The following is a 27,491-nucleotide window of genomic DNA, read 5'->3' on the forward strand; positions in this document are numbered from 1 at the left end:
AGGTATTCGTATTTCTAACGTTCTACGGTAACTATATACACCCTTTTTATACTACATTTGGCACTAATTGTTGTTAACCAGGAAGATATAGTGTATTTATTTAAGCAATTATACATCTCAATGTACAATTACTCAGATTCTTAATTTTTAAATTTCTTATGTTAGAAAATGGTGAACGACAAATGTCTTATTTGCTATAGGATAATTTTTTTACTTGGGATTTGTGTCAATCTGCATTTGAATGGACATTAGAATTAAAAATGCACAAAAACAGCATTTTAAAATGGTTATTAGTTAAAGAAAAACTGTTGCTGGATAAAAGTTGCTGGATACATCAGAAAAAAAGGTTTACCAAAAAACAGTTTTAAATTCAAAATATAACTGATTATACAAAGGAGGAATTAACTATAATTAGTGAATTGATTGTTTGTAGTCAACAGGGGCCATTTTTGAGCCAAAAACTTGTCTATGCCTTATCAACTCAATAGCACTTCTTGCTGTCTGTCTGTAAAGTGATAACTTTTGAATGCCACATATGATCAATTCGAAAATTTCAGTGAATATTCTAGGCATAATATGCAATCATCCTATCGATTTTTGGAAAATTGGAAAACTGAAAGGGGAAAAAATAAGATGACACATGGAGCTCTTGCCATCTGGTGAGCATAGCCCCTGCTTCAAGCACCTCTGCAACTGTCTATAACTCAAAGAACTGGTTGATGGCACCATTAAAGCTTTCCAGCATAACAATACTCAACTTCTCTCTGCACATTCTCCCAACAGAGTTTAACATGTTGACACCTAAATTCAGGCAATAGAAGACGAGGAGAATAGTGGGGGCATGCACACAGCCCCTAGCATGGGGGGGAAGAAAGGGAGACCCTGGTATGTGAAGGAGGAGGGAATGAGGCACAAAGACCCTTGTAGTGAGAGGAGGAAATTTTTGGAGGATCCTGGCATGTGACAGGGAGAGACAGAGCCCCAGGCACAGGGGGAAAGGGCCACAGAGCCCCAGCTATGGTGGAGAAGTTGCAAGGATTTCCTGAAAGAGGGGAGTGCGAAAGTGGCACACAAACAGCTTGTGGGCTACAATGGAGGGATGCAAAAAGCCCCTGATGAGTGCAATAAACTTAGCCCGCACAAGATACAAAACGTGAACCCTGCATAAAGATATTTAGGTCCCTAAAGATACAGATAGACACTTCTGAAAATCCCTCTGGGAGCCTAACTTCAGGTGCTTTTGAAAATCTCTCTAGTCGCCTATCTGCATGTTAAAGTGCCTAAATACCTTTCAAAATCTAGCCCTACCAACTTCACATTTGTAGAATTAGTAGAGCTCATTCTCACATGTTTTTTATTCATAGATTAGAAAGACAAGGTTGGTTTCCTCTTCCATTGTTTTTTTTATTCCCAGTCAGTTTTTCAACTTTGAATTAGCTAGACCAAATAAAGAAAATATTGTCTTTGCACCTGCTAGCTAACTGAAACCAAAAGTAGTAAAGGAAAAGCTTTTCTTCACAACAAAAACTGAAAGTACTGATATTTGGAAAAATGTAATTACCAGCATTCGCTCCTTGGGTTACCATCTGATCACACAAACCCAAATGCTCTTGCCCCGCCCCTGCCCTTTGCCTCACCCCTTCTCCGAGGACCTGCCCTGCTCACTCCATCCCATCTCCCTCTATTGCTCACTCTTCTCCCACCCACCTCGGGCAGAGGTTTGGAGTGTGGTAGGGGATGTGGGCTCTGTGCTGGAGCCGAGGGGGCTGGAATGTGGGAGGGGGCTCAGCTGAGCCTGGGGCAGAGGTTTGGGGTGCAGGAGATGGTGTGGGGTGCAGGGTCCAGAAGGGAGCTCAGAGCTGGGTCAGGTGATTGGGGTGCTGAAGGGAGTGAGGGGTGCGATCTCTGGGAGGAAGTTTGGGTGCAGGAGGGGACTCAGGGCTGGAGCAAGGGGTTGGGGTGCAGGCAGCTCCTGGTTGCACTGGCCCCGCGTTGCTCCCAGAAGTGGCTGGCATGTCCCTGCCCTGCGCACTGCCCATGCCCTGAGCGCCAATTCCACAGATCCCATTGGCCAGGAACTACGGCCAATGGGAGCTGTGGGAGCGGAGACTGCCTAGCCCCGCTGCACCACCAACTGGGAGCTGCCAGAGGTAAGCGGGGCCAGGAGGCTCCACGCACTACCCCATCCTCACGCCACTCCCAGAAGCGGGCAGCATGTCCCTGCGGCCCCTGTGCGGCTGCCCCCGCAGCTCCCATTGCCCACAGTTCCTGGCCAATGAAAGCTGTGGAGTCAGCACTTGGGGCGCGGGCAGCACATGGAGACCCCTGCCCCCCCTCAGGGGCCACAGGAACATGCTGGCCCCTTCCGGGAGCAGCACAGGGCCAGGGCAGGCAGGCAGCCTTAGCCCTGGGCCCCCGCTGCGTCGCCAGACTTTTAGCAGCCTAAAATCTCCCAGTTTGGCTGCAGTAGACTCCAGGAGATAGAGCCCGATTCCGGGAGACTCATGGCAAAACCGGGAGGGTTGGCAACCTTATTCACTCCATTTGTAAAGACTAGAAATAACAGATACTTACTGCAATACCCTGTGGCATATTAATAAAGCATGAATTGAAAGTTAAAGATGTTTCCCTGCCCCAATTCTGTATATAGTTAAAAAGAGCAGGCAACCTGTAACCCATTAACATTTGAGGAGGGTTGAGTGCTACAACATATTATTTTAATTAAATTATTTTAACAGATAATAAATTTAGGCCTGATCATAGGTTGTCATCACTGCAAATTTTATTTGTAAACAGGTTTATTTTAAGATGACAAATGTCTTTCAATTAAATTTGAAAGTTTTTTCTTTTTAAGTCATTGATTTTATCCCCGTTTATAAATGGTAGTTTACCACAAATCCATGATAAAGGTGTAATTGCAAATGAAAGGTCAGAATAAAGACAAGTGTACTGACCATGTTTATCAAATTTTATACAGCAATTCAAAACTAGTTGCAAACAAAACCTTCACTCTGCAAGCTGCTCATGAGGATAGAGGGGTCCCCCTGCACAGAGCAGTTTGCAGAATCAAGGCCTATGGCATGTTAGGGTCTATAAGGGACTGCTGCAGGCAGAGAGAGAATCTGATCAAAATTATTTGACTATTGGGTAATGTAATCAAAATCACTAAAGGATGTAAGGGGTTTCCATTTGAACTTAACTTGGCTGCTCCTGGTTGCGTCTAGTTGTACAAGGTGTAATCGAGGTACAGTTGTGTAAAAAGAGTAATCACAGTGCAAGGGATGTTAGGCAAAAGAGAATTGTGTGTGCGCGTACAGGTAAAAGAAAAGGAAAAGGGGAGGAATGATGGGAACACTGAGCCTTGGGATGGCTCTGGGGGATTAGATTGTTGCTTTGGTGGGTGTGCATGAAAACTCTGTGGGCATGGGGGAGGCAGTTACACCTTGTGTAAAATTAATATGGCTAATATAATGTTATGGAGGTTAAACTATATGGAAGGAATGTGCACTTTCCCAGGACATGTGCAGTGTATACTGGAGAAGGGGTAAAAGAAATGCAAATAAAACATGGTACTTCATTAAAATCCATATAGGGCTCCAAAAGGAGCCACAATAGGTTGTGCTTTCTTTTTCAGATCTGTTTGTTTTGGAGCAGGAGATGAAAGTGGAAAGTAATCAGAACGCTAGTGGAAGTGGAATGTTTCCCTTTTAAGACACTCTCTAAACGGCTAACAGCTTTGGATCCAGAAGCAAGCTAGTAAGCCTCTGTGTAAATGCAAATTACTTCGCTGATGGGCACAAAGGAGCTGCAAATAACGAATACATCTGGTCAGCAAACAAGCTACTGGAAGACTCAGATTAAGGCCCTCCAGGAAAGGGAGGTGAAAAAAACAAGTCAAGCCTGAAAATAAGGGGGACAGGTTAACCCTAAGGGGGGGGGGGGGTGTGTGTGTGTGTGTGTGTGTGTGTGTGTGTGTGTGTGTGTGTGTGTGTGTGTGTGTGTGTGTGTGTGTGTGTGTGTGTGTGTGTGTGTGTGTGTGTGTGTGTGTGTACAGTGCTAAAATCTGAAGCTGTGTCTCAGCGATTACCTGAGAATAAACGTAAAGCTTGGTACAGCAGAGAAACTATTGCAAACATGGCCTGTTGTACAAGAGGGGAAACTGAGGTACACCACCTCATGAATTTCATAAATGACCAGTGAGTGGGGTAATTCACTAGCCTGATTATAGAACAAAATAAGGACAGCCTGGAAGTAATTCTTCTGTTTTTCCTGCTATTAGCAAGGAAATTTGTAAAAGAAAGTTGGTATTATTATTATTATGCAATAGTCTGTCCCCACCAGGATGGTGGAAATTGTTTCTTTTCTTTTTCAGACACTCTACAAGCAAGCTGGCGCCAGCGGAAGAATAACTCAGAATACCATGGATCTATGTTTTGTGGTGTTTGTCTTGTTGCTAGCATTGTTGTGTTTTAATGAACAGAAAACCTCATGATGTGGGTGGGGGATGGCTTCAAAAGGCTGACCTTGGGGGGGGTGGGGGGAAGAGATGTGTATGGGAATGCAAAATGCTCAACTAGGAGGCCAGCACCTGTGTAATAGCTACCGTGGTATCTGGAAATGGAATGGCAACTAAGGTGGCCCCCACAAGCCCTATGGAACTAATGAGGAGGGGAGGAGCTCACTGGGAATCAATGGAGGGGTGTGTAAAATAGTGTAAATCAATAGAAGATGTTTGGATGTGCCCCTCTCCTGTGACTATAGAGGAGCAAGATCAATAGCCTATGCTAGGGGTGGACAATTAGGTGTACTGTGTATAAGGTGTTTTGCTGGGAATGTACATATTACTGGGGGCACAATTATACCAGCCCATAACCAAACTACACACATTTACATGCTGCTGTCTGGACTTTGGTGCACAAATGGATCTGTGAATCTTATTGCTGTGAATAATCAAACCAGGGCATACTGCCTGATTCCATACCAAGTGGTCAAGCTGGTTTGGACAATATCCCATTTCTCTGTGAACATTCAATGGACTTATGATATGGACAAAAGCATGCAAAACTTGCAGGAGCAGCTTGTTGCAACTACCAGCAACTGGACACACAAGATCGTGACCTCATCGAAGGAGGAGAGGCAGTGTTTTGGGAGTGTCTCAGATGTTGGACCATACTGCAGTGGTCAGGACTCAGTGTTGCTGTGGATTTTGTATTGTTAACTGTACTTATGTTACGTTGCATATGGAGATAATCTATAGGTAATGTAGTAAGCCCTCCAAACCCTACAGTGTACTAGACAACCCGGACCCAACCTTCTCGGGCCTGCTATAATGGGAAGTCTGGAACACTAATTGGAATAGGTGTGGTATGCCCGTATGAGAGAAGGTGCAGGGCACTATACTACACAAGGGGCAGTGGGACAGATGGAATATCGACACCTTCCACCTTGATGCCTGGCCCCATCAGGAAATGTGTCGCCATATGTCCTATGCTTTTCCAGGGGTACCTGGGGCAGGAGGATCCCAAAAGAAAATGAAAAAAAAAAGGGGGTGGAGTGTTAGGATATAGATATTCAGGTCTGTCTGTAAAGGCCTATACTCTAAGAATTTAGGTGTATTCTTATCACTTGGCTAGTTATAGAGGTATAAAAGAAAGAATCAAAACCAGTGTCTGCTGGTGTAAGGGCCTTTTCTTACTGTGACAGTCTGAGGCCCTGTTCTTAGGCTAAGGCCTTTGGCTAAGTAACAGAGGCAGCCATAAGCTGGGAAGCGAACGGTCACATCCTCACATTCCAAACTAGTCACATTGAAATAAGGTGCTATTGGGCTGTTAGGCACTATCAGGACAGGATTGTATTCCTATCACCTCCAGAGAAAGGGAAGTGCCTAGAAAATGTAAAAGGAAACTTAGTTTGATAGCATCCTGTCTGGCAAGAACTCACTTATCAATAGCTGGGATGTGAAATCCTCACTTCTGTATTGTCTTGTCATTATAGTTCCCACTTTGCTATTGACAGGTTTCAGAGAAGTGAACTGTAGCTCACGAAAGCTCATGCTCAAATAAATTGGTTAGTCTCTAAGGTGCCACAAGTACTCCTTCACTTTGCTATTGTTTGTCTGTATAATCTCTGTCTGGTTCTGTGATTGTTCTTGTCTGCTGTATAATTAATTTTGCTGGGTGTAAACTAATTAAGGTGGTGGGATATAATTGGTTACATAATCATGTTACAATATGTTAGGATTGGTTAGTTAAATTTCAGGAAAATGATTGGTTAAGGTATAGCTAAGCAGAACTCAAGTTCTACTATATAATCTGTAGTCAATGAGGGAGGGCGTGGGTGTGTGGGTGGGGGAGATGGGAACAGGGAATGGGGTGCGGAAACTGGAATCATGTTTTGCTAAAGGGGGAAACGGGAACAGGGAATGGGGGTAAGGAAATTGGAATAATGTTTGGCTAAGGGCAGGAATGGGAACAGGGACACAGGTGTAAGGCTCTGTGGTGTCAGAGCTGGGAAGGAGGATACTAAGGAAGGAAACTGGAATCATGCTTGCTGGAAGTTCACCCCAATAAACATCGAATTGTTTGCACCTTTAGACTTCGGGTATTGTTGCTCTCTGTTCATGCGAGAAGGACCAGGGAAGTAAGTGGGTGAAGGAATAAGCCCCCTAACATGGCACTGTGACTACTCATGTGCCTAAATGTTCACAGGATCAGGGCCTGCAAACACTAACTCACATGAATAGTCTCACTGACATCAGTGTGACCAAATGTTATATTTATAAAGAGTGAACAAGAAAGTCTCCAATTTTGGTGGGTTCTTTTTATTTAATATGCATCTTTTATCATTCAAAAAAAAACTTTGCATACTTTACTCAATGTTTTTGTTCAAATTGCTCCTCGGTGTGCATATTTCAGCTGTAATTTCTTTTCCAGAGTTATAGGTTTATGAATATAAGAGATCTGCAACAGAAACACTGAGTCACATAATTCTATTGTATGTCTCAGTGCCACTACCATTTTGCAGACTAAATAAAAAGGACTTCCATAAAAAAATTCCTCTAGCATATACAAAAAAATTCCTACCTTGTGGCATTGTCTACAATTAGCTGAGACTCAGCTCTGTGATTAGTTCTCAGTTCCACAGACCAGCTTCTAGATTTTAGACCCTCAAAAATATCAGCGAGCATGTTGCCAGGGTCAATGCTGGGTAACTGTCTAATATCACCTAAAGAGGAGAGATATTAATAGCATTTGTGATCAGTGGTAACAGTGAACACAGTATCTGTGGGAAATATTCCAAAAATACAGTAGTGAAAAGAAATATGCACTTGACCTCCATTATAATATAAGACAGAGTTATCACATGCCTGCTCAATACAAATTATGCGAAATTATGCTTCTCTCCAAGAATCCCAAAATGGAATTTCTTTGAAACAGGTTGTTGCATAGTTCTAATTGTATTCCCTTCAGTATATAATACATTAAAATCATTGTTCAGAGCATGTTCTATATTCCCAATTCAAAAAGCCACTAGTACTTGATGACATGCCATCCTGTTAAGTCTCTTCTGTATGGTGAATGTCAACACTAAATCAGACTTGTCTATGGGAATTTATACATTTAAATCACGGCATTTGTTTTGGTGGGACAAAAATGTGATCTCCAAAAGTGGGCACAGGAGTACAAAATCCTAATTTCTTTTCATGCTACTTTGTTCTATTTGTTAGATTAAAAACAAGTTAGTTCCGGATCTGACTGGCTGAACTATCTTAAAAATCAAATATTTTACTTTTCTTCTGTCGAGTTCATATGCTGTCAACATTCTCTTTCAAGCAGTGTTAAAGAACTGAGGGAAAAAACTTACTAACAACAAGATGTGTTATTTTGGTTGTTGAAAAATCTAAAGGAAAGCAAGTGGTGAAAGCCTCATTATCGAATACTTTTAGAACCAGACAAAACACTAGGAGATAGAAAATAGAGAATAATCCTCCACTGGCAGGGTGGTAGGCTGGAGGATGTAATTATTTTCCATCTCATCTATGATTTTATGGCAAGAGTAGCAAAATCTATGAAACAGAACATGCCTTTCAGGTGGCCCTAGAGATTACAGCCTCATCAGTTTACCTGTGATCATATCATACCTCTACTGGATTTCTTTCCACTAATTATTTTCAAACTACTATGCTTTATAAAACACATAACACACAGCAAGTTCTCTCACATATTGCATAACTCAGGAAATAATTTTCAAATTATACTAAATTTACACTATTGCTCTTCACTTACCAAGAATAATAAGCTTGGCAAGTTGAGCGTGGTCACACAGCAATTTTAAAACTGAACTAAGCGTTTGTACAGGTACTAAGCTCCCTTCATCCACAACCAGAACTGTCACAGTAGAAAACTTCCACGGCATTTGTCCGTCTTTTAACCTCCATGAATAAAAACTGTAGATGACCTAGAAACCAATCAAAATAAATAATTTAACTTCCATTCAAGAAACAACTGAAGTTATCAAATTTAAATAAAAAGTGGGATCTTCCATGCTGTATGTACTACAGCCATCATCTCACTTTACATGATGAAACTGAATCATTACAGGTTCAAAAGGTTCAATCCTACTCTCCAATAATCACGTGCACACCTCCAGAGCACATTTTTAGCGGAGAAGAATCAACTAAAACTGTTTATGCAGAGGCATATACAAGAACATCCTCAAATATAGAGCCCTAAAACAAAAGGAGGTCAGCTGGCTTTCTCTTGATAATTTCTAGATTTGAAAGTTGGAGACTAGTGGAAGGGCATATGAAGTGGAAGATCCTCATCTATGTAATTCACTTATTGCACTGGTCTGATATAACAGAGTCTGCTATCCTTTTGGGCAAAGAGCATCTATTTTCTTGATAAGAAAGGTGATTGGTAGACTAACAGTGTATTTGCTGGAGGCAAAGTTTGTGTTGTGCCTGATCTTTGTCAAGCCCAATTTAAAAACCTACAATAAATAGGAAAATATTACACATGAGGAATCCATCTCTCTTAATATCCATGGGATTTTGGTGTATTTTGGGCACTGGAGAGAGATCTGCCACACAGATGTCAAGACAGAATTTTGCACTTAAATTTTAAATACTATGGACTTTTCAGGATATATGGAATTGGTGACAAAAGCCATCTGAAAGCCCCTCATCATTTTTATGCCTCTAGAAGGTACCGTAACATACATTTAAAACAAAAGGCGACCAAAAATTGCAGCTGACATGATATAAAAAGTCGGACTTGTAAACTTTTGAAAAACAAGGTTGATTCCTAAATGTGGACAAGCTGTGCTTAAACACCATTATGAACAGTTAAAAGATTTATAAGAGGTTCAGTTAGCAATCTGATTATTGTACAAAATAAGAAGGACTATACTAAAAGATCTGTGGAGAGAGAATGCACAAATATTATATACCTGATGGAGAGTGTAAGCAGGAAGCTCAGTTTTCTCATTCAGCAGGCTAGCTGCTCTTCCTGTAGGTGCAGTAAGTAAAACATTTAAAAAGTTTTTTGTGCAAATGTTTTCCTGACAAAAATGATTACAGGTATGCCATTCAGCAGATGCATCCAGGTCCTTTTCAAAATCATTACAAGCACTTGCCACTTCTTTTTCCACCTGCTTTAAATACTGAAAAAGGCAGCTAACTACAGTAGTCTTCCCACAACCCCCTTTTCCACTTATGATTGTCACTGGATTAGAACAAATCATTTCCACAGCTTTCATTTGATCTGGGTCCACTTCTGCTTCACTTGTAGTTTCTATGTCTGATACCTGTTCATTATAAAGAAAATCACTGTCACTGTTTTGTATATCTGGGGCACTATTGCCCTCCACTTGCTCTGTTTCAGGAGGCTGAGTATTATTTATTTTAATATCTCCATTTGCTTTTGATTTGGTGGTATCTTTAACATTAAGTACTTCTCTCGCATCAACATGTAACTGCCATGGGTCATTGGTCATTAGATGATTTACAGAAAGTGCAATGTCTTTTTCAGATTTGTAAAGATGAGAAAGAAATACCAGTTTCTTCTCACCGGTCACTATCTTCTCATCTTTCATAAATTTCAAGGATTGCCAGGCATGTTCAATGGACATATCTTTAGAAACCAAAGAGGTCAAAATGTCTTGTTCTTCATAGGTATGCCCCATTTCTCTACATCTTTGCTTGAGCTTATTGTATATTATTAATGCATTCTTCTGCAATTCAGGAATCTTCCCAAGGAGATGATCACACTGACAGAAGGCTTCCCAAGTTGCCTCACAATTAGAAAGGTTCAGTTCTGTGTAGGTTATCTTCCCACCAAAAAGGGAAAAAAGTTTAAATTATTCCACAAGATATTGGTATGTAACTGCAGAACTAATGCTTTTGTCAATAAATACAAATTTATAATTCAGAAGATATGAAGTATAGACAATACGTAAATTTTAAACAAGTTCTAGCTATACTACCTTCTCAAACCAAACAAAGCAAGAAATTTCAAAGCAAGAGGGGGCTTGATCAATCCCATCTGTCATTTTGTTGTAGAAAACTGAACCATTGTACAAAAAAATTACTAACAGAAATTGGGTACTAGAAAAGAGGCTTGTATCAAATCTGTATTCTACCCAAACTATCACCAAGCCGAATAAAAGAGCAAACTGCTACAGAATAATACAATACATGTGATAATATTTGAGTGCATGTGTACACATTATAGCACACATGCAAATAAGATCTCATTTGCTGCAATATATTGATTGTGAATTAAAACCATTTCATCCTACTTTGCCATTTTCCTTCCTTTCGGTGGGCTTACATCTATTGCTTTAATATGTTTCCCTTTCTTCTTATAGAGCAAACAAAGATTTAGGAAAAGTGGATTACTTATAAACTTTGGGATTATTTTATTTGCACTCAAATGGGACTGGACATCCTAGTAAGTCATATCCTCATTGCAAAAGCTGACTTCACTTTAAGGACCAATAGCCTGTAAGAAAGAGTTCACAAAACAGCCATTTTGAAATTACAGACTAGACAATGGTAAAACAGTGATCGAGAATCAAATTGTTTCCGTTTTGAGATCTTTGTAAACACACCCCCACAAAAAAGTAAGCATTGACCTCTCAAATTATTTTACACATAAAAGCGTTCTAAAAGCATATTATAAAGTTACCTGGAAAAATTTTAAAAAGGGAACAGTAGTAAATTAAATTTAAAAAGAAAATTAAGATCATATCTCCACAGTAAAATGTCAAGGTGACTGCTCCATTGATTCCTGACATGTACACACCAGCTCTGCAGAGTCTGTTCAATGACATGCAATTAAACAGATTTAGTGGAGCTGCAGTCAAAAGAGAGGAGACTGAGAAAAAGCTACTAACAGATGAAAAATAATGGTAAAGACTGTAAAAAAAAATAATTTTAAAAAATCCTTTGTTTCTCATTACCATCGTCCCTTCCAGAATTATTTTATTTCTTGTAGTTTAGTGCTGGCCTATTGCTATTTAAAAGAAAATTTACAATACCATAATGTTATGTCAACTGAATACCAAGCCAATACTATATTGATCTCTCGATACCAAATTCACATTAAAAAAAACAAAAACAGTTAAGTATTAAAAAGTTGAAACTCTTTCACAAGAGTTCGTTTAAGAAAAAGTCTACATCTTTAAAGAAATCTTAGCCTTCAGGAAGTCTGGAAATGCACAGTTTAGGTATCCTGCTGATTCCCAATTTACGTATAAGTCATTCATCATTATCACATTAACTTTCTTAGGCTTTGTGTAGACAGAATAGTTGCATAGTTACATACATTTAACTATGACCTGGTCTACAGTACAAAGTTAGGTTGGCTCAACTATATCACTCAAGGTTATGAAAATTTTCATACCCTGTGCAACATGGTTAAGCCAAACTAAGACGATGTCTACACTACAGACCTTACAGCGGCAAAGCTGTACTACGGCAGCTGCAAGGTTTCCCCATGTAGCTGCTCTATGCCAATGGGGGAGAGAGAGCGCGCACACGCTCTCCTGTCAGCATAATTAAGCCACTCTCAACAAGCGGCAGCAGCTATGTCAGTGGGAGGCCGTCTCCCGCCAACATAGCGCTGTCCATACTGGCACTTTTGTCAGTGAAACGTACGTCCATTGTGGGTGTGTTTCCCCCCCCACACCCCGATGGACAAAAGTTTTACTGACAAAAAAGTGGTAGGCTAACATCCTTAGCACCAGTGTAGACATTGCTAGGTCAACAAAAGCTTTTGCCTCTCAGAGAAGCAGATCTACTACAGCAACAGAAGAACTGTTTCCATAGCTGTAGTAAGCGTCTACACGAACATGGTGTATCTGCAGCATTTCTAGCTTAGACATACCCTAAGCCACTGCAAACTTCTGTGAGAACACTTTCACTGTGGTTTAAGAGGAGCTTGCTTCAGTTTAAACTTAAACCAATTCCTAATCAATTTAAAGTGAACCAAAATATGCCTGTCTTAAACTGAAGTGCCCACATATCCATTTACACTGGTTTAGCTAGATCAGTTTTAAAACTACACCATTAAACAAACAGGTGAAACATTCTCTTTTAGACCTGCCCTTGCACTAGTCATTCAGCATTACATTTTGTCTCTTTAAATCACCAAATATATACACGCACACAGGTATTAAAATATGCATATTTTTTCTGAACCTGGAAGCTTTTATTCCCCCCTTTTAAATCTATAATTATTTGCTGCTGAAACATATGTAATGGACTACATAAACACACCAACATAGTATTTATTATTTTAACTAGTTATAACATGGTAGTGCCCAAATAAGGATACAGCCCCCACTGTGCTAAAAAGGCAAATACACAGGCTAACTTTGTTAACTCTTTGAGTTGGACTAACCACAAATTAAAGCTGGTTGGAAAAATTCCAGCAAAACTTTGTCTAAACTTGCAGACTTGATTAAAATGTTTTACAGAAAGTTTGATTCTGACGGAAACCTATCATCCAGCCAGATTTTGAAACTGAAGCGTTTCCTAGCAGTTCACACCCCCAGCTGTCCTGCAGCACGTCTGGTGGGCTGCTGGGGATCTGGGCTTCAAGGGTCTGCCACTCTGGGTCAGCCTGCAATGTGGACTGCCTCAGAGTCAAGAACCCCAAGGCTTTCAGGCTAATGGGTAACCCAAGCTGCCTGACTTCCAGGAATCTGGTGCTGGAGAAGATAACTACTGACATGACAACAAGAGTTTGGTCAGTTTCACTGCCGCTATTCAGTGAAACTAACAAGAATCACAATGTAAATTTCAGTCAACAGCATCCAGGGTCCCTGACAGAGGTGGGCAAACTACAGCCCGCGGGACGTCCTGCCCAGCCTCTGAGCTCCCAGCCAGGGAGGCTAGCCCCAGCCACTCCCCCTCCCCCACAGCCACGCCGCCACACGGGCAGTGCTCTGGGCTGCGGGGCTGCACGCTCTTGCAGGGCAAAGTGGTGGCGTGTCTAGCTCTGGCTGGGCGGCACGGCTGCCAGACATGCTGCTCTAAGCAGCATGGTAAGGGGGCTGGGGCGTTGGATAAGGGGCAGGGAGTCCCATAGGGCAGAGGTTCGGGGAGCGGTGGGGGGTTCTGAGAGGGGCAGTCAGAGGGCAGGAAGTGGGAGGGGTCGGATAGGGGGCAGGGGCCAGGCTGTTTGGGGACATGTGCACAGCCTTCCCTACAGTTTCTCACCCCGATGTGGCCCTTGGGCCAAAAAGTTTGCCCACCCCTGGTCCCTGACTCCCTGCAAACCACAAGGGAGGCAGCTAGGAATCCTAGAGAGTGTTTCCAAAATGAAATATACCACATTTTAGTGTTTTTAAAAAGAAATATTGTAAGATTTCAGTTTCATGAATACTTACAATTTTTTCTAACTTTTGTTAGGATTCTTGTCAGGGGTTCCCTCCCCACTCTGAACTCTAGGGTACAAACATGGGGACCCGCATGAGAGACCCCCTAAGCTTATTTCTACCAGCTTAGGTTAAAAACTCCCCAAGGCACAAATTCTCCCTTGTACCTTGGATTTGGTAATGCTGCCACCACCAAGTGACTTAGACAAACTCAAGGAAAGGACCACTTGAAGTTCTTACTACCCCCTAATATCCTCCCAAGCTCTCACACCCACTTTCCTGGAGAGACTTCAGAACAAACAAGATTAGCACAGACCAACCGTTGGTTTTTTTAGGACACTAAAAAAAAAAAAAAAAAAACACAAACACACACCAATCAGATTCTAAAAGAAACAGAATTTTATTAGAAAGAAAAAGGTAAAAGAAGCACTTCTATAAAATCAGAATGGAAGATAATCTTACAGGGCAATCAGATTCAAAAACAGAGGATTTCCTTCTGGGCCAAACTTTAAAGTTACAAAAAGAAAACCAGGAATACACGTTCCTCTCAGCACAGAGAAAAAAAAAAATCACAAGCCAAAACAAAAAATAAGCTAACGCATTCCCTTGCTAGTACTTACTAATTCTAATGGAGTTGGATTGCTTGCTTCCTTGATCTGAGTCAAGCAAGCACACAGAACAGACAGACCAAAACCTTTCCCTCCCCCCAAGATTTGAAAGTATCTTGTCCCCTTATTGGTCCTTTTGGTCAGGTGCCAGCCAGGTTACCTGAGCTTCTTAACCTTTTACAGGTAAAAGGATTTTGTGCCTCTGGCCAGGAGAGATTTTATAGTACTGTATTACAGGAAGGTTGTTACCCTTCCCTTCATATTTATGACAATTCTAGATTAAGTTTTTCTGAAAACTCAAATTTTTGCAGAACTGAAATCTGGTTTCCCAGCCAGCTCTGCTTATAACGGGAAGTAAGCTACAAAACTCAAACTACAGAGAAATGACTCACATCTAAAATATATTGACTTAAGAAGAATAGCTAATGTGACTATATGGAGAATGCTTAAGAAGCCAGAATATAAAGTAGAGTAAGTTAGTATGCAATACTAGTAGCTGAAAGCCCATGCTATCACACAGGTATAATTCATAAAGGCACGTAATTCATAAGAGCCAGAAATGGCTGATGCAATCCAGTTTAAGTTAACAGACCATGAATTCCAGTGATGACTGAATCTGGTGATATTCTAAACCAATGGCTTTCAACCTGTGATCAAGGAATCCCTGGGGGTCTGCGAACTATGTCTATAGGGTCCGCAAAAAGTTGTCATTATCATAAAGTAGTGGTTTTCAACCTGTGGGCTGCAGACCCCTAGGGGGTCTGCAAACTATGTGTAAGATTTCCAAAGGGGTCTGTACCTCCATTTGAAATGTTTTAGGGGTCTGCAAATGAAAAAAAAAGGTTAAACAAATACTATTCTAAACTAAAAGAGCTCTCTTCCACACTTGTAGCTATTTCCATCTCTTCACACTGACTCAGACATTTTAGGCTTCAGAGTCTTATTATATAGATATGTACATGGAAATCTACATTAACAATAAACTCTTAACTATGGTTGTCACAGCACCTTTACTCAGCCTCACTGTGCCTTACTGCAGTGGGAAACCAAGATTATCTTGAGGAGTTCGGTATCTTTTATTTGAAACTCCCCATGTTCACCCAACCGGAAAGCAACTTCCATTTCTTCCATGCAGTACACCAAGAAACTGAATAATTGCTTTATATTTAAATTAGATTAGAAACAGTTGCACAGTGATTAGGAAGAATACTAACAAGGATAGATAAGGTATTCCTGGACCCAGTGGATATGTCTATACTGCATCTGGAAGCAAGCATTACAGCCTGGGATCCACAGACTTATGCTGGCACTAGAGTACTAAAGCAGCATGGACAGTGCTTCAATGTTGTGCCTCAGGCTGAAGCTCAGGCTCTGAAGCCCACATGGGGGGAGGGATAGCTCAGTGGTTTGAGCATTGTCGTGTTAAACCCACGGTTGAGAGTTCAATCCTTGAGGGGGCCATTTAGGGATCTAGGGCAAAAATTGGGGATTGGTCCTGCTTTGAGCAGGGGGTTGGACTAGATGACCTCCTGAGGTCCCTTCCAACCCTGATATTCTAGGATTCTTCCCCACAACTGCAACATCTACACAGGTATTTTTAGTGCACTGGTGCGAGCCCCGCTACAAGTACTGCAGACATATCCAGAAGGTTTCCGTTTAGTGCAGCTGCCCAGGATGGTGTTGAAGAGAGAAAAATTCTCTCTCTTCAAAAACAAACATTCAGAATCAGCCTCCATCCAAATAACCAAGGGTCATAGTTTGAGCAAATATTACTGAATTCTATGATGATCAAAATGCAATTAATTCATGTTACTTACCCTGCTGAATCCAAGTTTCCATGGCTCATTTTTTAACATCTCATCTAATTTTGGCAGTGTCTCATCTTCAGGAGAAATGTTTTTTTTTTCATCACTTTTGCTGCTCTGTTTGGTCACTTTATGCCAACTCACCGCCTTAATAATATTGCAAAAATGACGTGGTAGAAGTCTTGGCAGGAACTCCATTATCAATGGGAAACTCAAAGCTACCAAAACAGTCTTTCCTGTAACTATATATTCATCACAAACCAAGAAAGTATTTATTAATACACAAAAAGTGTTCGCAGAAGGCAATTCGATTACTTAGCTTAGGCTTTATTCCAAAAAACGTAAACAAAACTGGTTCTTTAGTTTTCTGTCTGAAAAAGCTTTTATATACTACTGATACGAGTAAGATTACTAAAATAGATTAAAAAAATATTTTTTTACTTTGATTAAATTGTGCATTTCACAGAATTATGTATATAGTCAGTTTCACATTCGTAGTCAAGTCTACCTGCCCTGATTTTTATATATATATATATATATAAAAAAAATCTGGTAACCTGAAACATCATCCAATCTTTAGTTCAATCAAATGTCAAGTTAAGCAGAACTGCCAGGACTTTTGAGTGAAATGGAAGTTAACTCTTAACAGATCTTCATTTAAGTGCGTTCTACTATTCCTTTTTTTCCCCCTCCAACTGATTCCTGTTCCATCTATATGGTATAAGACCCAGGTCATGCAAAGACTTGCATATATGCTTAACTACAAGCATGGGAGTAGTCCCCTTTATGTGCTCAGGAAAAAATCTTTGCAGGATCAATACTGATTTACAAACATGCTCTACCAGCACATTAGCATGGATAAAAATCTTAAAAGCATAACTCTGTTATTTTTATAATCCAATAATATATAAGTTATACTTACATGATTGCATAATATAATAAAAAATATCAAAATTTTTCGTCTCAATAGATTTGTTCCCTTTCTGAAGATTTAATTTCGACTCTTGAAACTGATTAAGTTTTTCTTCAAGGTTTCTGAAGTTCAGGGAAGATCTCTCAGAAAAACACTTAAAAAACTCCTCTATAAAATAGTCAGGAACACAACACTCTTTAAAAAAGAGTGAAAAAATTGCGTTTTGGTTTTCCCCTATATCAGTTCGTAGGAAGTATGACGGATATCCTTGCACAAAGTACTTTGATTCCACCAATTTAACTTTAACATTAACTTTCCACCAAGGGCCAACCAATGGAAAACATCCAACCACTTCATACGTCTTTTGGGATCTTTCATCCTGTATTATAACTGAAATTTTAAAAGTACAATTTGTTTAAAACTTTATTGCATTTTGCATAACAAATTCACTAAGTAAAAGCAAACAAACCAAAAAAATTTAAAAATTTTTCAGATGTGATATTGCTTTTAACAGTAGTAAGTTTAAAAAAAAAAAAGACACCTCAGACATAATCAAATAATCAATTTAAAAATCATGCTTATGTTCCTGTAGGTGGCTGAAGTCAACAATACATCAAATAATTTTTGTGGTATGAATTATTTGTATGAGCGGTTAAAGCTGCTTACTAATAGTCAGATTTTGCACTATTTAAATCAATTACAGTTTTATGTTTTTGGCGATATGCTTAAAACTAATTTTAACTTCATTATTTCAAAAAAATGACAATATTTTGTCCAAAATCATTGAGTTCTTGGACATTTTGATTGCAGTAAAAGACATGCAACCCCTTGCTATATTATAGCTGTATACACTTTAATATAAGCTTTGTTATTAGTTTATGGTAGTACTTTCCAAACATTCAAAGCAGAGACAGTCCCAGCTCTGAGAAGCTCACAATCTAAGGAAAGACAGACAAATAGAAAGAGGTCAGGGAAAGAGAATACAGCTTAACTCTACTATTTTCACATTTTATTTTTGTTACAAAAGTGACAAGAATTAATTGATAATCACACTAATCAACTGAGAACAAAGTGTGTAATAAAAGTACAATCATAACTGGATTTGAACACACTATCTTTGCAATACACATCAGGCAGGCTCCATATAGCCGGTAAGCTACACATTTTTTTATTCCAATTGAAACAGTAAGAACTTAAAAAATATAATACAGTAGAAACTAAATTATTTGTAAAGTCTCAGGGAAAATCCAAAACTTTTGGATAATCTGGTTCAGAAAAATCAAGAAGCAAACTTGGCAGACTCAGCCAATGGTCAGGTATTAGACATTCCCACCTAGAGACTAGGTCTATCCTATAGAGACTATACTGGCATAGCTACTTTGCCATAGCTATGCCAGCATAAACCCATAGAGTAGGCATAGGGAACACAAAGGTTTTTCCGCTAGAGTATGCTCACCACCTTCCCAAGGGATGGTAGCTACACTGACGGAAGCATTCTTTCATTGACATAGCTGTGTCTGCACTGGGGGTAAATCAGCATAGCTACACTGGTCAGGGATGTAATTATCCGACCCAAGTAGCTATGTTGACCTAACTTTTAAAAGTACACCAGGCCAGACTGACTAGCTAGCAGCTCAGCAGAATTTCAGGGTACAACAGAAGTAGTTGTTCTTTGGTAGTTATTTCAGTCTAATGTCTTAATAAATCTTCTAATGTATATACTAATCTGAGGTTTCAGGCAATGAAAACCATATATGTGGAAGAAACATATAAGGAGCCAGGAAAACATTTAAGTCTGTGCTCCTGGGTGCTGGTAAAGTTGAAGACCTATCACACTGTGGGCCAATTTCTATATAGCTGGACTGATGTAATAGAGTAGAACTGGGGCCTATGCTTTTAAAGCATAGATTCTACCAGGAGCTCATACAGGACATTCAGTTCCCTGCTTTAAAATAATTTAAATAGCTAAAAAGTTGAAACAGGCAAGGACTAGTCTAGCGGCCATCTATGTCTATTTGGTCACCTATGTCTCTTTAGCCAATAGGGAACAAAAAAAAAAAAAGTCAGGGTGCCATTGAACTCTACACTTAAGTGTGATAAATATTTAATAACTCATAAAATAATGAGCCAAGTGAAGGAATTAGGAACATTTCCCATAATTTGGTTATAAATGAGTATTTATAAATGATATGGGAAAATTTGTGAGATTTTCACATACTGCAAAACAGCTCACAGGATGAGCAAATGGCAACAAACAAATATGACTTAGTATTGCCATAACAAGTCACAAATTCCTTATCTCTTCAGCCCCACAGAAATGGCAAAGGTTTTTTCTAACTTGACTTAGTCCTTATCAAAACTAGAAACATTATGCTGGCAAACCCTCCTAGTATAGACACACTTATGCAGGCAGAGAATAATAGGGTTAAAAGGAATAGCCAGTATGGGTTTGTCAAGAACAAATTATGCCACACCAAATCTCATTTCCTAATTTGACAAGGTTACTGGCCTAATGGATGGGAGGAAGCAGTAGACATGTTATATCTTGGTTTTTAGTAAGGCTTTTGACCCAATACCACATGACGTTCTCATAAGCAAATTAGGGAAACGTAGTTTAGATTAAGTTACTATAAGGTGGGTGGACAACTGGTTAAAAGACCATACTTAAAGAGTAGTTATTAATGGTTCACTGTCAAAACGGGGGGGGAGAGGGAGGGGGTCTCTCATGAGGTCCCACAGGGTCTGGTACTACTCAGTATTTTTATTAATGACCTGGCTAATGGAGTGGAGAGTATGCTTACAAAGTTTGCAGATGACACCAAGCTGAGAGGAACTGCTAGCATTTTGGAGGAAAGGATTAGAATTCAAAATGACCTTGGAAACTGGAGAATTGGTCTGAAATCAACAAGATGAAATTCAATAAAGACAAGCGCAAGGTACTTCACTTAGAAAGGAAAAATCAAATGCAAAACTATAAAATGAAGAACGACTGGATAGGTGGTAGTATTGCTAAAAAGAAACTGGGATGTAGTGGATCACAAATTGAATACAAATCAACAATGTAATCCAGTTGCAAAAAGAGTTAATATTCTTGGGTGTATTAACAGGAACGTATTATGTAAGAGACAGGAGTTAAACAGTCTTGCTCTCTTAAGCACTGGTGAGGCCTCAGCTGGAATAGTGTGTCAAATTCTGGACACCACACACTAGGAAAGATGTGGACAAACTGGAGAGAGTCTAGAGGAGAGCAACAAAAATAATAAAAGGATTTAGAAAATCTGACCTATGACGAAAGGTTAAAAAAAATGGGCATGTTTAATCTTGAGAAAAGAAGACTAAGGAGAGATCTGATAACAGTCTTCAAATATGTTACGGACTGTTATAAGGAGGACGGTGATCAATTGATCTCCATGTCCACTGATGGTAGGAGAAGTAGTAACTGGCTTAAATTGGCAGCAAGGGAAATTTAGGTTACATATTAGGGAAAACTTTCCAATTACGACGGTAGTTAAGTTCAAGGAAGACTGTGGTATCCATCTTGGAGATTTTTAAGAATAGTTTGGAAAGACACCTGTCAGGGATGGTTTAGGTTTATTTGGTCCTGCCTCAGTGAAGGGGACTGGACTTGATGGCCTTTCAAAGTCCCTTCCAGCCCTTCATTTCTATGATTCTATCTTTCGCCAGTAGAGCTTATACCAATTCCCTGAGAGACAACATAAATTATAGCAGCTAATGCAGTTTTAGGATAGTATAAGTGCATCTGCACCAGTACTTATTCACCAATACAGCTATGGTGTTAAAAATATATCACATTCTTAACCGACATACCTATGCCAATATCAGTTTTAAATGTAGAGCAAGCCCGATTCTCAAATTTACATTGACACAGCTAAATAACTCAGTTGTGTGGAAAAAAACCACACCCCAAGTGCCATACCTATGTCAACATAAACTTCAGTGTAGACAAAACTAGGTTGACAGAAGAATTGCTTCTTGGAGAGGTGATGTTCTTCCAGTGATGAAAAGATCCCTTCTTTCGCTGTAGGCTACATCTACACTCAAGGTTATGCTGACATAGCCATGGTGCAGCAGCTTTGCTGCTAAAGTACCCATATCACAGATGTGGCCTAGGAAAAAAAATGTAGGGCTTTTAGACCAAGTTAATTGACATATGAAACCCCACTTAGCGCCTAGCTCCTAAATGGAACTACTATAGTGTGGGTGCATAACTGGTTGGAAAACTGTTCCCAGAGAGTACTTATCCGTGGTCACAATCAAGATGGAAGGGCATACTGAGTGAGGGTCCTGCAGGGATCAGTTCTGGGTCCGATTCTGTTCAAGATCTTCATCAAATGATTTAGATCATGGAATAGACAGCAAACTTATAAAATATGCTGACAATACCAAGCTGGGAGGGGCTACAAGTGCTTTGGGGGATAGGATAAAAATTCAAAATGATCTGGATAAACTGAAAAAACGGTCTGAAGTAAACTGGATGAAATTCAATAAGAACAAATGCAAAGTATTCCACTTAGGAAGGAACAATCAGTTGCACACATACAAAATGGGAAATGACTGCCGAGGAAGGAGTACTGCGGAAAGGGATCTGGTGGTCAGAATGGGTCACAAGCCAAATGTGAGTCAACAGTGTAACACTGTTGCAAAGAAATCTAAAATTATTATAGGATGTACTAATAAGAGTGTTGCAAGACAGACATGAGAAGTAATTCTTCTCCACTCTACTCCACGCTCATTAGGCCCCAACAGGAGTATTGTGCCCAGTTCTGGGTGCCACATTTCAGGAAAGATGTGGACAAAATGGAGAAAGTCCAAAGAACAAAAATTATTAAAGGTCTAGAAACCATGATCTATGAAGGAAGATTGAAAAAACTGGGTTAGTTTAGCGTTGGAGAAGAGAAGACTGAGAGGGGACATGATAACAGTTTTCAAGTACATAAAAGGTTGTTTCAAGGAGAAACACTGTTCTCCTTAACCTCAGAGGATAGGACAAGAAGCAATGGGCTTAAGTCACAGCAAGCACGGTTTAGGCTGGACATTAAGAAAAACTTCCTGTTGGGGTGGTTAAGCGCTGAAATATATTGCCTAGGGAAGTTGAGGGATTTTTTAAGAGCAGGTGTACGGTACATAGAACAGTATAAACAAGTCATTGTCTATAAGAAATTTTAATTTGTGCTGACTTCTTTAGTGCTTTTTACATAGCCTGTTGTAAAACTAGGCAAATAGCTAGATGAGTTGATGTACCCCCTGGAAGACCTCTGCGTACCCTAGTTGAGAATCACTGGACTAGATGACCTCTCGAAGTCCCTTCCAGTCCTACGATTCTATGATTGACACAGTTTACCACCTTTAAAACTGTGATGGTGTAATGGAGCGGACTCACCCGGTGGTGCCTCCTCCTGCTCGTCTGCGGGAATTAGCGTGTCAGCCTCTGGAGCACCGTCAGCCTCTGGAGCACCCTCTGCCATCTGGTGATCTGCCTTACCAATGGGCCTTGTCCCTCCTAGGACCTGGAGCCTCCTCCCACTGGGGTGCTGCCCCCTGGCAGTAAACCCCAACAATCCCTGAGGGTCTCCCCTCCCTGGGGAACCCCCACCCACTACCCCCACCTCATCTCAGTCTTGGCTACTGCCAGTCATTGCTTAGTCCCACTCCCCAGGGCAGACTGCAGTGTATCAGCCACTCATCACCGGCAAGCGGGGGTGGGACCTGCTGCCTCTGTCTACCAATGGGCTGCCGCCTTGCAACCCCAGTACCTAATAGGCCCTAATCTAGGCCATGCAGCCTAGGGGTTTCCAGGCCAGAGCTCCCCTGGCCTTTCCCCCTCAACCTAGGTACTCCCTCAGGTCCCTGCAGCCAGGCCCTTCTCTCTCTGAACGCAGAGAGAGACTGGCTAAGCTTCAGCCTAGCAGCCCCTCTTTTGGCCCAGCAGCAGCCATTTCCCCAATCAGCCTAGATTTTCTTGCCCTCAGCCCTAGCGCTCTCTCCCAGGGCTGACTTTTAAGCCCCACAGGGCAGGAGCAGGTAACCACCCCACTACAGATGGGCTAATATGATTTTAAAGGTATTAAACAATGTCTATATTAGGTGTTAAGTGGGTTTCAAAAGTTAGCTAATGCAAGTTTTAAAAACATCTGTTTCCTATACAGTACTCTAAGCAAAGCTTTACAAGCCACAGGACCGTGGGCAGGCCCCTGCAAAGGAGCCATGAGAAACCAGTGCCAGGGAAGCCTTGGGGGAGGGAGGGAGGGAGGCAGGCTGAGGTAGAGATTTCCCTACAGCACGCCCCCCCCCCCAGTGGGGGTGTATACCCTCCCTGAATTTCCCCAACACTCCCCCTCCTCCAGTGGTTAACTAGTTACAAGCAGTGTTGCTAATTTAGTCTTTGGTAGGAAATTTGAATTGAAATTGAAACTGAAACATTAATACACACTTTAGAAGCCTATTCAGTGTAAGATAAAATACTTCTACCTGAAAAAGTATACTAGGTTTGAAAAGCCTGAACAAAGACTAGCTTCTTCACACAGCTGATGTTTTTTCTGACACTGTCAGCGGATTCATTTTGGCAATGTTGGCCAACATTATAATTTCAAATTATGATTTGTAAGCAAGGTCTGAATGAGCACTTGCTTGAGCCCCAGCACCTCTTTCATTACAAATTCAGCACTGGTCACCCTCAACTAAACTGAACTCACTAAGCAAGGGGTTTGGATGGCAGAGCCTGGGGGAGGAGACATGGGTTTTGCTTGGTGATGTGGGTTGTGTCTAAGAGTCACAGGCACTATTGACCTGCCCCTCTCCCCTATTTAAAGATAGAGCTTATTAGGCTCCATAGAGAGTCTTTTGTTTTAAGTGGTCACTAGAGCTGAACTCACTAATAATCAGTTCTAAGTGCTTAGAGCTGCTGCAGGACAGCATTTCTGTCGAGGAAACAGCTCAGCCTGCACTTACTGTGAGGTTCCCCCACTGAGAGCTGGGTGGAACCTCAAGAGACCAACTCGTCGAGGTCACAGTAGCAGATGGCAGCAGTAGCAGGTGATGTCTCAGGGCCATCGGCAATGGAGAGGTGGAGCGAACAGTGGCACGACAAACAACAGTGGCCAGAGTGAGCAGCCAGCGTGAGTAGCTGGAGGAATGAGCAAGAGGACTTCTCTCCCACGCCCTCCCAGGATGGGAGGTGAACTCATGTGAAAAGAAAGCACCTCTGAACTCTGGATCTTCACTGACCAAGTATTAAGTCTCTGTGTACATTATCTTGATGTCAGTGGTAGGCCAGTAGATGAATTTCTAGACATTCAGGTTATAGAAGACACATTGGCTGCATCTCTGACAACCCACATCTTAGAAGAGTTGAATGCTTGTAAACTGAACCCCAAAGAGATGGCTGCTTATGCATTTGATGGAACTGCAAACTTCTCTGAATGTCATAATGAAGTACCAGCTTTGCTCAGAGAAAAGCGTAATTCTAATCTCTCCTATACACACTGCAGAGGCCATCTATTCCAACTAGAACTAATATGAGCTGCAGAATCTTCAAAAGGCAGTTAAAAAGCTATAAATTTAATGTGTTCATTATACTTTTTTTTTTTTCAAGCAAGAGTCCTAAAGGATTGAATGTCTTGGAAAATATAGAAGATACATTGGGACTGAAGTTCAAATTAGTCCAACTTGGGAAAACCCGCTGGCTTTCTCATGAGTGATCCTTGGCTGTTGTCTTAAAATTACTGTAACCACTATTATTGGCTTTGGAAAGTATCTACCAAGATGGGACAGATTTAAGTGGTGACGCTAGTGGACTACTTTTGCTACTAAGTTCAGAGAAGACAATAGCCATTCTCCTTTGTAGGTCTACTGTGAAATCACTTGGGTCATTAAACAATGCCATCCAGGCATCTGCTACAACAGTAGTAGATCTCTGTCCAGCAGTGGAGCTACACTTGGCTCAATCAGGGAGCGATCCATTAAAAAAAGTACTGGAAAAAGTAAAGACTTCAGTTCAGAAGTTGACTAATTAGGGCACTTAAATGAAGAGGACAAGAAGTGTTTGTTAAGCCAGCTTAAAACGTGAAGTACACAGATTGATTCTTACATCTCTACAACAGCAACTTCTGGATTCTACTCAACTTCTATGCAGCTTTTACAGATGCCCGTCTCATAAAACACTGAGTGTGACGCACTACCTGCAATGGGGTTGCCAAGTTATCAGGACAGAACAGAGAATTTGAATGCAGAGTGGAATATCATATGACAAACAAATGAAGATTGGACTTCAACTTCTTATCATCACCAGTGGTTTGACACAACTTTTGTGCTGTTTCCTGGGATGAAAGTAGGAATTCATCTCTTGCTACTCCCAGTCACAACAGCTACAGCTGAGCGTTCTTTTTTCCTCATTGAATAGAATTCTGTGTTCTGAAAGAAGTCACCTTCTGTCTGACCATGGGCCTATCACGAAGGACTGGAAGTACCAGACACATGAGAAGCCACCAAAAATGAATGCACTGCATTTGAGAAGTTCATTAACAGAGCTGTGCAAAATTACAAGAAACCAAGAAGGATGTAGCTATAGCACATCATAGAGGGTGCTATAGGTGTAGCCAACTTTCATTTGTGTGATGATTTAAAAACATGAGTTAAATCTAATAAAATGGTCATGAAACATTTTTCAGTTTTTACTATGGTGCCATAAAGCCCACCTTCACCCTAACGGTCTCACCCCTCATCAGTCCTCAACCACCCCCCTCCATATTTTTGAGCACACACACACACAATTTCAATTCCTGGGGGGAAACACTGGGCTGAGGGAAAGGAAAGTGCCCCACCGCTAGCTTACTCCAGGCACTGAGGAACAGCGGAAAGTTGGGTAAATGTGTCACCGAAATACACAACAAAACCCTCCCTGCCAGCCCCCTCAGAGGCACTGCCTGACACTCAAGCCTACGAGGGAGCGGGTGGGGGGTGAAGGGGCGAGGCGGGCCGTGTCCCGCCCCCCATAGGCAGGAGGGAGGCGGGCTCGCGGGGAGGGTCTCCCTGCCCTGGCGCGCCGCTCCTCACCCTTTCGGCGCGCGGGCAGGGCAGCCCGGAGCACCCGCCCGCTGCTGCACAGCTCGGAGGCGTCCAAGAAGAGCGGGTCGGGGTCCGGGTCCGGGTCGTCCTGCTCCTCCTCCACCTCCGTCTCCAAGCCCTTCGCCGGCAGCAGCACCCCCCACAGCTCGCTCACGGGCCGCGTCCTCCCGCGGGCCAGGGCCATGTTTCCTCCCCGCAGCGCCGCCGCCTCCTGGGCGCGCCCAGCCGACCCGCCGCGCCCGCACTGAGGGGCCGCACGTCCTGCCGCTGAGCCCTGTTCCCTCTTCTCCAGCAGACCAGGCCCTTCCGCCTCTTTCAGCGCCGGCCCCGCCAGCCACTCCCCCTCCGCGGAGGGGGGGTCAGGGCTCAGTCACTGCCCCCGCCCCGTGGTATTGCCCGCCTTGGGGGGGCGTAGTGAGACGGTGGCTGCGCTTCCCCGTCCTACCCGCCCACCTCCCGGATTTTCCAATAAGTGCACTGGAAGCTGCATAGGGTCCCTCTCTCCTCTCCGCCCCCGCGTGCCAGGCCCTCCCTTGGGAGGAAGCTGCTGGCCTTGCGGGGGGGGGGGGGGGGTCTGGCTTTCATTGATCTACACAATGGCAGCCACAGTAGGGGCTGTAGTAGTGTGAGGAGGAAACCAGGCTGGCAGGCGAGTATCCTGTTCGCTACAGCTCACAGCCAAGGCCTAGCCCGCTGTTGGGCCTGCTCTGTAAAAGTGCAGCACCACCCCATGCTCACAAGCTATTTAAAGCTTTGCTGTAAGCTATTGGGCCCAAGCTATTAGAGAGAAATAAGGTGGTTGAGCGAATATCTTTTATTGGACCAGCTTCTGTTGGGGAGAACGCTGCTATTACCAGCAGGACAGTGGGGTGGGAGAAGGTATTGTTTCATATTCTCTGTGTATATATAAAGTCTGCTGCAGTTTCCACGGTATGCATCTGATGAAGTGAGCTGTAGCTCACGAAAGCTCATGCTCAAATAAATTGGTTAGTCTCTAAGGTGCCACAAGTACTCCTTTTCTTGTTGGGGAGAGAGGTGAGGGACTAGTAACTGCTGATAGTTACAAAAGGTCCTGTTGCCCCCCTCCCCTCCCCTCCCCTCTTGCTGGTAATAGCTCACCTTACCTGATCACTCTCCTTACAGTGTGTATGGTAACATCCATTGTTTCATGTTCTCTGTGTATATAAATCTCCCCAC

The 27,491-nt window shown here is 41.8% G+C and overlaps 1 protein-coding gene across 1 annotated transcript in view; it reads right to left on the reverse strand.

The window, feature by feature from the left end:
- Positions 1-26,699, reverse strand: part of HELB (DNA helicase B) — a 38,046-nt gene extending 11,347 nt beyond the window's left edge. The window contains exons 1-6 of the mRNA XM_077833307.1: positions 26,283-26,699; positions 17,220-17,600; positions 16,310-16,539; positions 9,451-10,329; positions 8,286-8,457; positions 7,083-7,224 (exon numbers count right to left, since the gene is read on the reverse strand). Of these exons, the coding sequence (XP_077689433.1) occupies positions 7,083-7,224; positions 8,286-8,457; positions 9,451-10,329; positions 16,310-16,539; positions 17,220-17,600; positions 26,283-26,478 (2,000 nt within the window). The 5' untranslated portion in view covers positions 26,479-26,699. The remainder of the gene's footprint in view (positions 1-7,082; positions 7,225-8,285; positions 8,458-9,450; positions 10,330-16,309; positions 16,540-17,219; positions 17,601-26,282) is intronic.
- Positions 26,700-27,491: the final 792 nt, after the last annotated feature.

The sequence above is a fragment of the Eretmochelys imbricata genome, chromosome 1, assembly GCF_965152235.1.
Source record: "Eretmochelys imbricata isolate rEreImb1 chromosome 1, rEreImb1.hap1, whole genome shotgun sequence".
Classification (NCBI taxonomy): Eukaryota; Metazoa; Chordata; order Testudines; family Cheloniidae; genus Eretmochelys; species Eretmochelys imbricata.